This window comes from Labrus bergylta, chromosome 13, assembly GCF_963930695.1.
Source record: "Labrus bergylta chromosome 13, fLabBer1.1, whole genome shotgun sequence".
In the NCBI taxonomy this organism is placed as follows: Eukaryota; Metazoa; Chordata; class Actinopteri; order Labriformes; family Labridae; genus Labrus; species Labrus bergylta.
Genome location: NC_089207.1, coordinates 28,743,986 through 28,759,847, shown reverse-complemented (window position 1 = coordinate 28,759,847; position 15,862 = coordinate 28,743,986). Strand labels below are relative to the sequence as shown.

General features: G+C 40.9%; 1 protein-coding gene across 11 annotated transcripts in view; it reads left to right on the top strand.

Moving 5' to 3' along the window:
* zmp:0000001200 (dedicator of cytokinesis protein 9) overlaps positions 1–15,862 on the top strand; it is an 82,046-nt gene that overhangs the window by 59,128 nt on the left and 7,056 nt on the right. For 4 of the 11 annotated variants that reach the window (XM_065961851.1, XM_065961849.1, XM_065961847.1 and 1 more), the window contains exons 18-46: positions 62–127; positions 548–640; positions 763–886; positions 1,005–1,123; positions 1,303–1,389; positions 1,680–1,769; positions 2,837–2,952; positions 3,392–3,461; positions 3,539–3,664; positions 3,753–3,824; positions 5,004–5,150; positions 5,284–5,367; positions 5,486–5,597; positions 5,725–5,748; positions 6,345–6,523; positions 6,626–6,742; positions 7,069–7,180; positions 7,278–7,411; positions 9,261–9,375; positions 9,511–9,577; positions 9,672–9,719; positions 12,055–12,191; positions 13,038–13,153; positions 13,270–13,407; positions 13,500–13,682; positions 14,535–14,648; positions 14,761–14,976; positions 15,216–15,273; positions 15,610–15,716. In XM_065961851.1, coding sequence (XP_065817923.1) covers positions 62–127; positions 548–640; positions 763–886; positions 1,005–1,123; positions 1,303–1,389; positions 1,680–1,769; positions 2,837–2,952; positions 3,392–3,461; positions 3,539–3,664; positions 3,753–3,824; positions 5,004–5,150; positions 5,284–5,367; positions 5,486–5,597; positions 5,725–5,748; positions 6,345–6,523; positions 6,626–6,742; positions 7,069–7,180; positions 7,278–7,411; positions 9,261–9,375; positions 9,511–9,577; positions 9,672–9,719; positions 12,055–12,191; positions 13,038–13,153; positions 13,270–13,407; positions 13,500–13,682; positions 14,535–14,648; positions 14,761–14,976; positions 15,216–15,273; positions 15,610–15,716 — 3,171 coding nt within the window. Of the gene's footprint in view, positions 1–61; positions 128–547; positions 641–762; positions 887–1,004; positions 1,124–1,302; positions 1,390–1,679; positions 1,770–2,836; positions 2,953–3,391; positions 3,462–3,538; positions 3,665–3,752; positions 3,825–5,003; positions 5,151–5,283; positions 5,368–5,485; positions 5,598–5,724; positions 5,749–6,344; positions 6,524–6,625; positions 6,743–7,068; positions 7,181–7,277; positions 7,412–9,260; positions 9,376–9,510; positions 9,578–9,671; positions 9,720–12,054; positions 12,192–12,457; positions 12,502–13,037; positions 13,154–13,269; positions 13,408–13,499; positions 13,683–14,534; positions 14,649–14,760; positions 14,977–15,215; positions 15,274–15,609; positions 15,717–15,862 lie in introns of all 11 variants that reach the window. The other 7 variants (XM_065961854.1, XM_065961850.1, XM_065961848.1 and 4 more) reach the window with 4 other exon arrangements.

The following is a 15,862-nucleotide window of genomic DNA, read 5'->3' as shown; positions in this document are numbered from 1 at the left end:
GGAATTATTGATCTTTTTGATCCATTTTGTGGCTCAATTTATTGTATTTTTTTGTTGTCAGGCTAGAAACATAGCTGTCTGCATTGAGTTCAAGGACTCAGACGACGAGGAGGCTGTATCACTGAAGGTAAACTCAAACATGTCTTGGAAAGTGCCTGCAAGTCCCCAAAGAACGCTTCCCTCCTGAAGCTAAACTATTTCTTTTTGTGATAAATTTTTTATTTAGAAATGACATCATATGTTACACCATTTTTCCCCTTTACACCCCCCCCCCCCCCCCCAGAGCACATACATGTATAAAAGTGCATATGTGCAAACATCAGGATCAATCAAACTTCCAAACCCTCCCCCCACCCCCATCCACCCCGTGCTGACCCCACATACATCCCCACCCCGGATCTCTCAAGAAAACATAGAAAATAAAAACACATTTAAGGTCCAGCACACTGCACACTGTCCTTAACTTTATTGTAGGCTGCATCCCATGCTTTGAGGGTCTTAAGGCTGGCCCTCAGGAAACAAGCTAACTATTGCTTTCATTCTACAGTGCATATATGGTCGACCTGGAGGACCTCTGTTTACCAAAAATGCCTTTGCTGCAGTATTACATCACCAGCACAACCCTGAATTCTACGATGAGGTAAGACAAACTGCACCAGATGTTTTTGAATAGGAAAAGTGAGTCCCATTAGAAAGTGTAAGTTTAAAAAGAAATGTATTAATCAATGTCTAAATGGGTTTTTTTATTTTTTATTTTCTCAGTTTAAGATTGAGCTGCCAACTCAGCTGCACGAGAAACACCACCTGCTCTTCACCTTCTATCACGTCAGCTGTGAAAGCAACAGCAAGGCCAGCACCAAAAAGAGAGACCTGGTTGAAACTCAAGGTAACACATTCAAAAGCCAAAGTTAGTTTTTAAATCCCTTTTTTTTAATTCTATATTTTATGTCTGATGAATCAGGATGTCAGCTGAATGTCTGTTTCCTCTGTCTCCTCTCTCTCAGTGGGATTCGCCTGGCTTCCCCTGCTGAAGGATGGACGGGTGATCATGAACGAGATGCAGATCCCTGTAGCTGCCAATCTGCCCGCTGGATACCTCAGCTGTCAGGAGGGTGCCAGCAAGGTGCAGTGCATCCTTTAACTGAGAGAGGGCAAGCTACAAGCCACAACCCAGAATATGAGAACAATATAACCTACAGTGGGATATGTAAAAGTACAAACAATGGCATGTCTGTTGTTAAAAGACATGAGAACACTGCAGATGTGTACTGAATTATTGAATGAATATTCTTTGTGTTGCAGCATTCAAGTCCTGAAGTCAAGTGGGTGGATGGAGGAAAGCCTTTGTTTAAGGTGTCCTCTCACCTTGTGTCCACAGTCTACACTCAGGTCAGTTCTTGTATTCAGAAAATTGTCTGTGTGAGTTTTTTTTAACTTCTTAATCATTCATTACTTCCTTCCTTTCTTTCTTTCTTCCTTTCTTTCTTTCTTTCTTTCTGCCTTCCTTTCTTTCTTTTTTCTTTCTTTCTTTCTTTCTTTTTCTTTCTTTCTTTCTTTCTTTCTTTCTTTCTTTCTTCCTTTCTTCCTTTCTTTCTTTCTTTCTTTATTGTGAACTTGAACTACAGTTGTCCCTTGATTTAATTTCGACTTTATTGAATAATCATCTTTGTTTCTCATAGGATCAACATTTGCACAATTTCTTTCATCACTGTCAAATCATTGCGTCTGAACCCCAAATGTCAGGAGGAGAACTGGTCAAATACCTGAAGGTAAAAAAACAAAGAAGTCAGTACTAATACTGATAAACATGCTAATTAAGATTACACAATGCCTTTTGTTGGATACATTTTTCTGTATATTTGACGCATTTAACTTTTGTACAAAAATTAATTGTATATGAAACTGCATACTTATGTATGATAAGACAATATGTAGGCCTTACATCTTTAGCACAAGGTCTTTAGTTGTCTTGTAGATGAAATAATCAATCAACTTGTGTTTGCAGTGCTTGCTTTGGAAAGCTCTAAAGCTGTGCTTTTATAATTCTTACTAAAACCACAATCTGTAATGTTGACACACAGTTCACATTTCAGTGTTGGTATTCTGTACGAATGCACATGCTTTATATGGGTGCATAAATCTAGGGTTGGGAATAAAGCATTTGATCCTTGTTTTCAATACCTAAAGGGAACGATCAGACCCTGTTTAAGCCCACTGTAGCTCATACTTACAATGATACTGCAAAGAGTCAGCCTCGGCTGGGGCTGAATCAGATGAAGATTAATGTTCTGCTTTGTCTTCTGGCTTTTAAACAGCACATTTATTTAAAGACTTTGTACAGGAATACTGACATTTATACTGTTCCTTACCTGGAAAGAAAAGGCTAATATTAGGAAAATCTGCCAAACATCAACCCCTAGCTTTTGTTATTTGTGATACTGGTAGCTCAGTTATCCTTTTCCCCATCCCTCTCTTTCTTATTCTAGTTCAAGCTTTCCCTGGTTCACATTGGCATGCAAAGCCATACATCTCTTGGGTTCTTAATGTAAACACAGCGGTGAACAGGAACAATGGCCAGAGGGTCAAACAGCAGGTCAGCTGTGCCGGCTGGCAGCTCGCCAAATGACTTAGCAGAGCGTGTGCTAGTTTCCTATACACAGACAATGAAGCACTTCAGTCTGTGTTCAGCTGAAGCATAAGGTGTGGGTGATTAGCACGCTGCTGCTCACTCATGATCTACCTATGTTGTTTTTTCACACTCTAATGAGCCCTCTGTGCTTTTTGTGTTGAGTGGTGAAGACAATATGACTGTTTTATACTTTGATTCTCCCATCAGAGTCTGCATGCCATGGAGAGCCATGTAATGATCAAGTTCCTGCCCACCACCCTCAATCAGCTGTTTAGGGTCCTAACCAGTGCCACCCAGGAGGACGTGGCTGTCAACGTCACCAGGCAAGTTATCCCCGGGGGCAATCCAGCTAATCATGCAAATAATGTTATAATCATGAAAACATTCTGAAAAATGTCACATTTTCAGAAGTTCTGTAAAAAAAAGAAAAAAAAAGTGTGATGAATATTTCCATTGATTACACACATTGAAATCATTTATTACAAACATTTGCTAAAATGATTATGTAAGTACTAACATGCTTTGCCTGACGGTCTGGGGCCGGAAATATCTTTAATTGCGAATATTTTACTGACAGTTAGCTGGATGTTCTGTTATTTACATAAAGAGTTTTTGATCCAAAATTCTGGAAATAAGACTTTCTGATGGATGAGAAATAATTAAAACAGAGCTAAACGTGAAGTGTGTGTGTGGAAATGTTACTGTAGCTGCTTTCTAAACAATGTCCTCACACATGCCTTTGTTTCAATTGTTTCCATGTAGAGTCATGATTCACATCGTGGCTCAGTGCCATGAGGAGGGGCTGGAGCACTACCTGAGATCATACGTGAAGGTAAAATCAACATGCCCTAATCTTATGTGTTTTAACTTAAAGATTCTCATAGGTCTCTCTGCTTGTTTCTCTTACAGTATGTGTTTAAGACTGAGCCGTACACGTCGTCCAGCAGCCGATCAGTGCATGAGGAGTTGGCTAAAGCAATGACTGCTATCCTGAAGCCTTCCACTGACTTTCTCACGAGTAACAAACTCCTCAAGGTAACATATTGGATTACAGAGCATGTGATTATGATTGGCATGAATTTCCTCTGTATTGTTCTCTGATTGCTGTTTGTCTGCCCTGCAGTACTCCTGGTATTTCTTTGAAGCTTTAGTCAAGTCCATGGCTCAGCACTTGATTGAGAACTGTAAAGTGAAGGTAAGTCTAGCAGTGTCTGCTGCTGTCTGCTTTTATTACGGCTGAGCTTCTCCACTGTTAGCTCTCGACATGCCGGGTCTTGTGGACAGCCACAGTACCACAGTCAAATTAAGTATCCACAGGCTGCCCCACTCTGCTGTTCACTTTAATTTGATGCATTTGTTCATTCCCCCATAAGCAACCACCGCCCTGTGTTTAACCTCCACTGGTGTAATGTGGAGGCTGCAGTGGAGGCGAGTAAATCCACCACAGGAGGAGGTCACAGCCGTGTGGAAACTCTGAAGCCTGAGCACAACTTTAGACACATTCTTTCTGTAGTTGACAACAAATCCCCTGAAAGATCAAAAAATAATTCAATCAACCATACGCTGTCGACTGTATGACTGAAAGCCCAACACATCCTACTGAATATAAAAAACAGTAGAAAATATAGTAAAAAATGTGTAGCTTCAGATTGATATAGGATCCGATAAATCTGAAAACAGTAGAGTTGTAAAATGTTTAAACATTATTGAAATTAGATTATATAGTACATCATTTGGAGACAGACTGGTTAGCGCTATATCCTCACAGTGAGGAGGTTCCTGGTTTGAATCCCCGTCTGACAGGAGCCTCTCTGTGAGGAGTTTGCATGTTCTCCCCGTGCATGCGTGAGTTCTCTCCGGGTACTCCGGCTTCCTCCCACAGTCCAAACACATGCTCGTTTTGTCAATTGGTGACTCTAAAATTGTCTGTAGGTGTGAATGTGAGTGTGGCTGCTTGTCTGGTTCTATATGTCAGCTCTGTGGTTGACTGGTGAACAGTCCAGGGTGTATCCCGCCTCTTGATTGGCTCAAGCCCCCTGCGATCCTGAAGGGGAAAAGTGGTAAAGGAAAATGGATGGATGGATAATTTGGAGACTATTCTGTATGAGTTAGTATATTATTTTTGGCAGCAAGAATCAGACAGGAGTGTATGTTTGGTTGACAAATACATGATAATGCCATGTTTATCCTACTAAAGGAACATTGTCTCAGTGCAGCAGGGTGAGACCATGGCTTAAATCTGAGCTGTATATGGAGATCTTTCTTTTTATGTTTATCATTAGAAATATATATAATCACCATAGTACTGTTTCCGCTGTCAGTTTATCATGATTTGTATTTATCTTTGTTTAAACATCTCTGCTCTGCCCAACAGCTGTCCAGGAATCAGCGCTTCTCAGCAGCCTTCCATCACACTGTGGAGACTCTGGTCAACATGATGATGCCACACATCACACAGAAATACAAAGACAACCTGGATGCTGCCAGGAACGCAAACCACAGTCTGGCGGTCTTTATCAAAGTGAGTAGCCACAGTGATTGATTCCTCCTGTTTAATAGAGTGTGTGTGTGTGTGTTTATAAATGTTCAAATACTTCATTATATATTTACCTGCTATAAACGATGACACAAAGCCTTTTACAATTCTTCTGCAGCGCTGCTTCAACCTGATGGACAGAGGCTTTATATTCAAGCAGATCAACAACTACATCAACTGCTTCATGCCTGGAGACCCAAAGGTTGAAAAAATATTTATTGAAAAAAAAACATGTCATCAGTGAGTTTGTAAAAATGTGACAATTCTTATTTTAGTGTTGTTTTAAATCTGCCACACTGGTGTCTGTTTTTTTTTTTCAGACTCTGTTTGAGTTCAGGTTCGAGTTCCTGCGTGTTGTGTGTAACCACGAGCACTATGTCCCTTTAAACCTGCCCATGCCGTTTGGGAAGGGAAGGATACTGAGATTTCAAGGTGAAAAGACTTTCAAGAGTTTTATTCCACCATAAATAAATATGCCTTCTGTTGTAACAGCTTTGCTTTTACAGAATGTATCTTTATTGTGTTTCTCAATTAGCTTTATTATCTCCTTATGATACAGAGGAGTCAAATGAAACTCCAGTAGGTAGGTGAAAGAGTGTGTCGTCTCCTAATGAGAGTTACTCAATCCAATCATTCCTTTAACTGTCAGATTATTCTGTTTGAAATGTGTGGTGTGTACAGAAGCTGAGACTCTCTGTGTAGACGTTGGTGATTGTATATGCAATCATTTTTTTCTGTTTTGAAGGTGTTTGTAGATCAAGACAATGATTATTTTAGCATATTTAAAGCATCAATATTTTCTGTCATTCCTAAGAAATCATATCCTCGTAGTGCTTACATCCTTTTAAAAAATCAAATAAATACAAATATTAATCGACAACGCCGTCTCTTGAGTGTGATTACAGTCATTTTGGGAATAAATAATGTTATAAATCATGTGTAAACAGCTGTTCAACCACAAGATAAATCCTGTTAGTCTTCTTCTACAATGATCACTGCGGACGCAGAACAGCAGCCGATCTGTAGGATCAAAAATCTAATCTGTTTTTACAAATTATTTATATTTTTTACAAATATCAATGTGTCTGATTGATAACAACTGAAAGGTATACACTCTTTTTTTTCCACTGGTCCTCTCTGGGATTTCATCTCCTTTGTCTTGCCTCTTCTTCCATTAAGACCTCCAGCTGGATTACTCGCTGACAGATGACTTTTGCAAGAACCACTTCCTGGTCGGGCTGCTGCTCAGGGAGGTCGGCGCAGCTCTGCAGGAGTTCAGGGAGGTCCGTCAGATATCCATCCAAGTGCTGAAGAGTCTGATGATAAAGCACACGTTTGACGACCGCTACACCTCCAAAGTAAAGAACCTCTTCCTGTCTCAGTCCCTCTCTCCTTTCCTCTGCATCTCAGCGTCTGATAAGTTTGTTTGTTATCTGTGACGAGATCTATTTGTTTTTCAGAGTCAGCAGGCCAGGATGGCAACGCTGTACTTGCCCTTGTTTGGTCTGCTCACAGAGAACGTCAACAGGCTGAATGTGAAAGAGGTTGCCCCGTTCCCCATCAACCACTCCAACAATGTAAGAGAGCCACCTAGTGGTTACTTTTTAAAATATCTGCCGTACACACTGCAGCAGTGGTGGATGATCTTAAACCTTTTATATTTTATTTTTCAGCCAGAACCTTTATTTAAAAGTTGTATTTGTTTTTCTGCACACAATGTAAAATGTCATTTTCTTTGCTGTTATCTATCAACACTGAATTGCTTCAATCTGTAAAAGTCAGAAGTGTTATTTTCATTATCCAGTCTGAGATTAGGATTGTTCCCCTTCAGCATTCTGACCAGGACATTTAGATGTCAGACGTACTCTTGAATTAACTAAACATCTGCACTGTTTCCCCTCAGAATGGAAGAGAAGACTCACTTTTCAGCAACGCGTTGATGACACCTCCCAGGTCCAGCACCTTCCTGGACACCAGCTTGCACAAAGATTTGTTTGGAGCCATCTCCGGCACCTGTGAGTGGAACACGGAAAAAATGTTCTAATAAATCCATTTAACTTTCTTATGTTTTTATATGAATCCACCTCCTTTCCTTTTTTTTTTCCCTTACAGCCTCACCTCACACTTCATCGACCCCCAACATAAACTCTGTGCGCCATGCAGACTCTCGCAGCTCACTCATCAGCACGGATTCTTCCAACAGCCTGCTGGAGAGGAACAACGACAAGGGCAACTCGCTGGACAAGGTACATCACAGGATGTGCTGCTTGATGCCTGTGATGGAATTTCTGTATCTCTTAAAGTCTTTCTATGTGATTTTTCACACTTAAATGTAATATAAATCAAGTATCTCCTCTGAAAATAACTCTGTGAGTCATGACTGTCTACAATGGGTGTAACACCCGAGTCCCACTGTCTGTGATGTTTTCAGAGTTTTCAGAGTCCTATCTTCAGTTTGTTTACATCGCCCGGACGGCCGGCTGACTCCTCCCCTCGTGTATAAAAGTTGTTTAATTGAGGGACTAGAGAAAAGAAGAATAACATACTGTACTCACTGCTTAGCTGTGTTTCTAGATCACGCTCATTTCAGGTAAATTTACATAGATACGAGCATAATAAAGATCGCTAGCATTAGCATGCTAACACAACAATGCAGCGCAAGTTGTTTTGGTTTCATGCTGGTGATCAAGGGCGACATCTGCTGGATCAAAAAATTGCATATAAAGCCTTTAAGATGTGCAGACTTTATTTAGCTTATTCCCTGCTCCTGGCGACAGTCAGATCTGATAGGGTGGAGCTGTGACTAGGCCAACTGTGAAGTCATTTCATACAGCATTTATTATAAATCATATGAAGACTTTCTGTGTTATGTAAGATCCTCAAAGATATCAGAGGTCCCCTTGTTGTGACAAAAGGTCAAAAGACAGTCGCCCCTTTTTAACTTGTACCATTAACTCCCTTACCTTACCTGAACGGCTGACCATGGCTGCTGGAGAAGTTTGTCCGGAGACACTCTGCCAATGTCCCGCGCTTCTGTATGGACACTGAGGAGACCGTGCTCTCTGTGCGCACAAAGCGCGTCACCATGGACTTCTCCCTGCTCTCTGCCCCCTGGGTGCCTGAGAGCACCCTGCAGCACAGCATTTCACTTCAAGTACTACCTTCACACAGTCACCCTCCCCTCCTTGGAGTGTCCCACCTGGGAGTGTTAGAGTGTGTGTGAGAGTGTCCTCGTGTGCTAAGCCCTTTCTTTTGCCAGATGATTCTCAGGCTATCGGCCTGTTTCTCCTCTGGTGCCCTAAAGCCGCGCTGCTGCACCACAGGGCCTCACAGGGTTTCTACTTTTCCAGATGTTCATAGGCTTGCATGCTTAAAGGAATCTTTCACTGTGCAGCTCCTCTGACGTGTGCAGCGTTTATTTTCTGTTTTTACTGATAGATAAAAAAAATCTGAGGAGAAGTCCATTACACATGAATACTAGATTTGACTTTCTGTGTTCTTGTGGGTTTGAGTTGAAGATGTGATGTTAGGCAGCTGTTATTGTGATTTATTTAAAAGCACAAAGGGAAAAGGACAACAACAAAAATGAAAGAAAGTGAACTTTAGCCCTGAGGTATCCCACGCTCAAAAACACCCCTAAAGAAGCCAAAGTCGTAGCCTCATGCTTTCCACTAAGTCATCCCCAGCCAGTCTCATGGTCTAGACTAACTGCTGGCAAAGGAACGTGCTTGGTATACCGCCAACCCTGCTTGCTGTGGTAGAGCTGTTGCTCCACTGCTTTGCTTCTGTTTTCTCCCTGCTCTCTCCTCAGCTGGGAGAAATGGTCATTGTTTTCCACCGTGCATTTAGCCCTGCAACAGCTGAGTGAATAGTCAACCACAGGCTTCTGAAAAGTCTTATTTGATCACATATTAACTCCTCTTAAATTATGTTTTTTTTAATGCAGTTTAGTGTCCAGAACATAAACCAAGACTTGAGCTCTAAATTGAATGATTACCTACTTAATGATCAAATATAAACTTGAGGCATTAAGAGAAGCTAAAAACATGACAATGTGTGTGTTTGTTCCCTGACTGGATTCTTTATCTCCCTCAGAACCAGCCTGCTTCAACACTGGGCAGCACCCTCCTACGATGTGATAAACTGGACCAGGCAGAGATCAAGAGTCTTCTCATGTGCTTCTTGCATGTGCTCAAAAGCATGTCTGAGGGTAAAATCTCACTTCATCTCTCTTTGCGTCATGGTGGCTCTGTCTGAATATCTTTACTCTCTAACTTACTGTCTGTCTGATTCTGGTCTGAGCTCGTTTGAACCTAAAGAAAACATCCATCTCTGTCTCTTCCAGACGCTCTGTTCACATACTGGAACAAGGCTTCGTCTGCTGAGTTAATGGACTTCTTCACTCTTGTCGAGTAAGATATCTTTGATGGCTTTGATGACAACCTTGAAATTAAATGTAAACTTTTTCATTTCTTTTGGCTGATTTTGAATTTTATTTCCTCTTAGAGTGTGCCTGCATCAGTTCAGATACATGGGGAAGAGATACATCGCAAGGTAATGTTGTTCTATGCATGAACACCTTTCTTTAAAATGTTTTGACTTAAACAGGGAAGGAGCTCAATTCTTGATGAAGTCCTTAAAGATCTGAGTACAGTGATTCCCAACTTTGACCTTTTTTCTACCATATATGTTTATTAAAGTTTTTCAGTACAAGTAAGAAGAAAACAAGGAACACACCACATAGATATTAAATGACATATATATATATATATATATATATATATATATATATAAGTATTCACAAAAATGAAGGGATAAAAATAGAACAAAAAATGACACATGGCCATACACCCATTCTACTGTAAGTCCCCTATTATTCCAACCACCACTTCACAGGAAGACAGCATCAACAAGGTATATAAACAGATGAGGAGGTTAGAGGACGGTAGGTATTACAATAAGAGAGGAAAAGGAGACGCTAAGACCTCTTTGGAAATCCAGATAATAATTAAGATGGCAATATATGGGGGGTAATACAGTAGGTCCCACACCCTATGCAAGTGGTCTACAGAGGAGTATACTCAATAGGAAGGAAGGATGAGGCACATCGTGTTTAAGTCAATATGAACACCAAAAGTTGCAGATAATTCATACACAATGTCAGACCAGTATCTTTACAACTCAGCTGACAGAAACAGGGAACATAATTACCACTTTTGGAATTGCACTCACAGCGAAGTGGAGATACATTAGCATCTATTTTGTATCAGATATAGGGCATTATAAAATACACTGATTTGTTTCTTAGACACATTTAAAGACAGGACCTTTTCTTCAGAGATGACATTATTACTCATCAATAGTAGTAGATGGTAAATGGACTTGACCTTGTTTGGCGCTTTTCTAGTCTTCTGACATCTCAAAGTGCTTTTACACCGCAGGTTACACCTACATATTCACACACTGATGGTAGAGGCTGCTGTGTTAAGTGACCATCAGAAGTAACTAATCCCATTCACATGCATTCACCGCTGACAAAGCAGTGGAAGCAACTTGGGCTTAAGTGTCTTGCCCACGGACACATCGGACATGCAGCTGCAGGAGCTGGGGATCGAATCCCTGTACCAGACTGTACCAAGTGTACCAACTGAGCCACAGCTGCCCGTAGTGTCTTTGGTGATGACATGTATGATTTGCAAAAATCTAAAGAATCCCTCTTTCTGCAGCTTATATCACTGCTGTAGCTGCTGAAATGTACCAGTAAATAAATTCCCCAGCTTAATTTGCTAAACCGTACTTTAAAGCCCTGATCAAAAGAGCCTGGCAGGAAGTCTGGGTTATCAAGAATAGGAGAAAGAGAGGAGATAAGTGTGACCCTCTAAGGCCTGAATAGACCTCCATGCCATGTCCATGGGGACACCCTAACCGCTAGTCCATCAGCGCCCCAACACATTTTAAACTGGGTGAAAATGAAAAACATTATTTGCCCATTCTCCCTGGCACTGCAAAAATATAAAGTCCCCTTGTTTGGGAATCACTGTTCTAGTGGGTAGCCACTTGATCTTTGAGGGGACAAAATAAATGACCTGTAGTATTTTATAACTGATTGAACTCACCAACAAACTGTGACAATGTCGTGGCTACTTGCTGCTTTACTTTTCGTTCACTAAGTCTAAAATGTAGTCGCTAATGAGAAGTGAGGCATGTGACTGTGTTCTGAGCACATTATTTGAAAAATAATTAAAATCTATACAAACACACATGCTGTACTTCCTTCACTATTTGGAGGCTGACCTGGTCTTGACTCCCTGAGGGCTTTGGGTGTTTCTTCCATTTTAACCTCCCATCACTGTTTCTATCTTTATTCACTTAAATGCTGGCAAGTTTAACGTACTGAAATAAAAGCTGGCTCCTGCCCTGTCCTGCCTGGGTAAGACTTAATATGAACCTGGCTTTTTTTTTTTTAACTCAATGCATGATATCGACTCACCATGTAAAAGTTGCAGTGCTATGATGACACCTTCTGGATCTAAATCCATTCATGTTAATCATCTCTTACTTTCATTATAAGACGCATGGCATTCATTTTACTTCAGTGCTTGATTGCTGTTTTTTGCTGCTTTGATTTTTGAATTTAACTGCATGCAAGCAAATATTAATCTCACATCTTTACCACATAGGCCGCAGAGTGGGTCTATGTGTAAAGGTCGTCCAATTTGCATCATGTTTCCTAAAATTCTGTATTGAACAGGATCAGGCTGTTTTGATTTTAGCTCCAAAGATCATCAAACCTCAGGACAAAAAGAACAATGCAGCCTAACCTGCTCCACTAACTTGTGCTATGCTACTAGGCAGCCATTCATCTAACATTGTCCTGTTTCCTCATCAGGAACCAGGATGGGGCAGGACCCGTAGCACATGAGCGGAAGTCTCAGACTCTGCCTGTGTCCCGTAACAGGGCGGGAATGATGCATGCCCGCTTACAGCAGCTCAGCAGCCTGGATAACTCACACACATTTAACCACAGTAAGTGCCCCATGCTGTACTCTTCATCAAACGTCCTCTCCCAGAGGAGCCTATATATGCCCTCCGCCTCATCCTGTGTAGTCTTACTCCTCAAGCTTTTCATCAACATCACCCTCTTTCTCACTCCCTATGTACACCCAGCCTGCCTCAGAAGTCATGGGCACACAGCTGTGGCTGTGTGAAGCGTCGTATCTGTTTTACCTAGAGGGCTATGTGCTCAGTCTGTTGAATGGCATTCCTTTAATACAGTTTCTTTGTGTTTTCAGTGTAAGAAAGATTTCAAGTATTCTTGGAATATCTGTAGAACATGGTAAGAGTGTATCAGGTTGGGCAGGCAGTGTGCAGACTACTTCATTTGGTTGAATGACGAGCATGCCTGAACATTAGCTTTCTAAAGTCTTCAGATCCATCCGGCTAACTCATCTGCTGTGACATCTTTACATTTCATTCTCTGAAGAAGCCATCCATCACAAATATGATGTGTTTCATTCCAAATGACTACCTGTGTGTTCAAGAAAAATGCTGCTTGACTTTGTATATATACACATACAAAATTAAATTCATATTGTGGCATTTATTAACACAAGCTACAAACACAAATTTCACTATTTTCACTGTTCATTTGATAAAAGATATCGGTTACACATTAGGAAGAGCTTCTTTTCTCCACGTTTGGAATGAAACTTAATCAATGAAACGATCCATCTTCCATTCATCAAACAGCTTTGCCTTTCACAAGATTTCATATTTGGAGACTGTTGATGTGACATGATTCAGCAGATTATTTATTTCAAGTTGCACTGATAGTAGTGAAACAGTTACAGCTTTCTGTCTTGTCCTCATTAGCTTACAGTCACTCGGATGCAGACGTGTTGAATCAGTCACTGCTGGAGGCTAACATCGCCACTGAAGTGTGCCTGACTGTCCTGGACACACTGAGCATCTTCATCATGGGATTCAAGGTAGCAACAATGCTGTAGTACTTGATGCAATGATTATGTCAGGCTTTATTTTAGCTTCAGAATTAGTTTCTTCTTTTTGTAATGAGTTCCTGAGATGACACTTTGTTTCTTCACAGACCCAGCTTTGCTCTGACCACGGCCACAGTCCTCTAATGAAGAAGGTGTTTGAAGTCCACCTCTGCTTTCTGCGCATTAATCAGTCAGAGACGGCCCTCAAACAGGTCTTCGCTACGCTGCGCACATTCATCTACAAGGTGCGAGGTTCAAGTCCCTTGAACAAAATTGCCTTTGTTACTTTAAGAGTTCACCCATGCTGATGGTATATTTTGTCCTCTTTGCCCTTTAGTTCCCCTGCACGTTCTTTGAAGGCCGTGCCGATATGTGTGCTGCTTTCTGCTACGAGATCTTGAAGTGTTGCAACTCAAAGCTGAGCTCCATCCGCAGCGATGCAGCCCATCTGCTCTACTTCCTCATGAAGAGCAACTTTGACTACACGGGTCGCAAGTCATTCGTCCGGACACACTTACAGGTGAGAGAGACCTTCTGTAGATCTCTGCGGTCACCAAAGTTTTTATGTCAACATTATTTACACTCAAAAAAAACAATACATTTTGTGTAATTGCACAAAAATGTCATCATACGTTGGATTTCCCCAGCATCATGACCACTCCTCAGGTTTTTGGAAAACGGAGAGAATAATAATCCAGTCTTTTCATTTTCTCTGACTTAATGCAGCATTGTTTTTAATATATCTTAACCCCTTCAGACCCATATTTTTTCTGCTGGGCAAAAACATTTTTTAAAAACTGATTCTGACTCTTCTCCAACATAAAAACAAAGTGGAAAAACACATGTTTTTGTTAGTATCTTTTCATGTCCATTCCACAACAAGATGGGTGTAAAATGTCATAAAAACTTAAGAAAAATAAGGCAGAGTTTTTCCTCATAGTAATCAATCAGGTATGGCCTAAACATCTGGACCTGGATGTTTACATGTTTTTGAGTCTGTGTAAGGTTCTGAACATGTGGATCACAGCGAGGGTAGGGAACAGCAGTGAGGTCATCACCAGGAAAACCCAGAGCCTGCAAGAAGAGAGGGAAATGCACATGAACACAATATATGTATGATTGTAGATAAGATTACACTTACAGGTGAAAGAGACCTTCTGTGCATCTCAGCGGTCTCCAAAGTTTTTATTTTAACATTATTTACACCGGTGGGCCTTGAGAACCTAAAGAACGAGAATATTTGACAGGATGGAATTGGTTTAATTTGTGATTATTGTGATTATTGCTATATTTACACACAGCAGTGGACTTTCTTTGGGGATCTTAAATAATACATGAGGATTAAACATTATTGAATGATTCATTTTTTCAGGTGGTGATTGCTGTCAGTCAGTTAATAGCTGATGTCATCGGTATTGGAAGTACCCGCTTCCAGCAGTCTCTCTCCATAATAAACAACTGTGCCAACAGTGACAAAACTATCAAGGTCAGGAATTCATTTCTGTGCATAATTATCTTCTGGTACATCAGTTTAATACATATGTCCCAACTATGAATGACACAGCCGACTGTTCTCTTTCCTGCACCCTCGGTTACAGAACACAGCCTTCCCCTCAGACGTGAAAGACCTGACCAAACGCATCAGAACAGTGTTGATGGCCACGGCTCAGATGAAGGAGCACGAGAGAGATCCCGAGATGCTGGTGGACCTTCAGTACAGCCTCGCCAAGTCCTACGCCAGCACGCCTGAGCTACGCAAGACCTGGCTAGACAGCATGGCCCGCATCCACGTGAAGAACGGAGACCTGTCAGAGGTGTGTGAGGAGAGACCGGTCTGTGTGTGAAGCTGAATATGTTGTGCTTTAGATTGATGTTGCACAGTTTAACATGAACTCACCTCAGGTCTGTATCTGTTGATCGTCTGTTTAAAGAATCAGATATTAAACACTGGCTTCTTCTCAGATTGGTCAGGTTTATTGTTTTCAATACTGTCCTGTGAAATAATGATTACCATCAGCATCATCTTGCTTACCTGGCTTGTTGTCGTTTACAGGCGGCCATGTGTTACGTGCACGTTGCAGCACTTGTGGCGGAATACCTGCGAAGAAAAGGTGCTTCTATAATCTCTCTCCAGCTGAATGTTACACAGAAGCCTTATTGTGTACATTCTGCGTTGGCTATGATGTACAAATTGGGCCGATTGTTAAAATATTGTCTTCTTGCACTTTGACACCCTGGACACTTTACACTGTTTACATTATTCTATATTTTGTATATTCAAATATTTATTTTTTTAATTTTACATTATATTCTATATTACTGTATTTATGTGTATTAGTAATTTGAATGTTTATTGCATGGCCTTGCGGAACAGTCATTACATTTCACTGCACATCTGTTTGAGCATGTGACAAATAAAAATCTTGAATCTTTTGTTCTGTGTTCAGCGATGATCAAGCAGGGCTGCTCTGCCTTCCGTGTTGTGACTCCAAACATCGATGAAGAGGCAGCAATGATGGAGGACGTCGGCATGCAGGACGTCCATTTCAATGAAGTATGTATTACTGCTGACCACAGCATTTTATAACAGGACATTTAAGAGTTTTAAATTCTACATCAGAAATACTTTAGAGATAATCTCTTGTATGTGCTAAGGCTGAAGCAGTTTCAGTCATGATTTGGAAAACAAATAAAAAATCT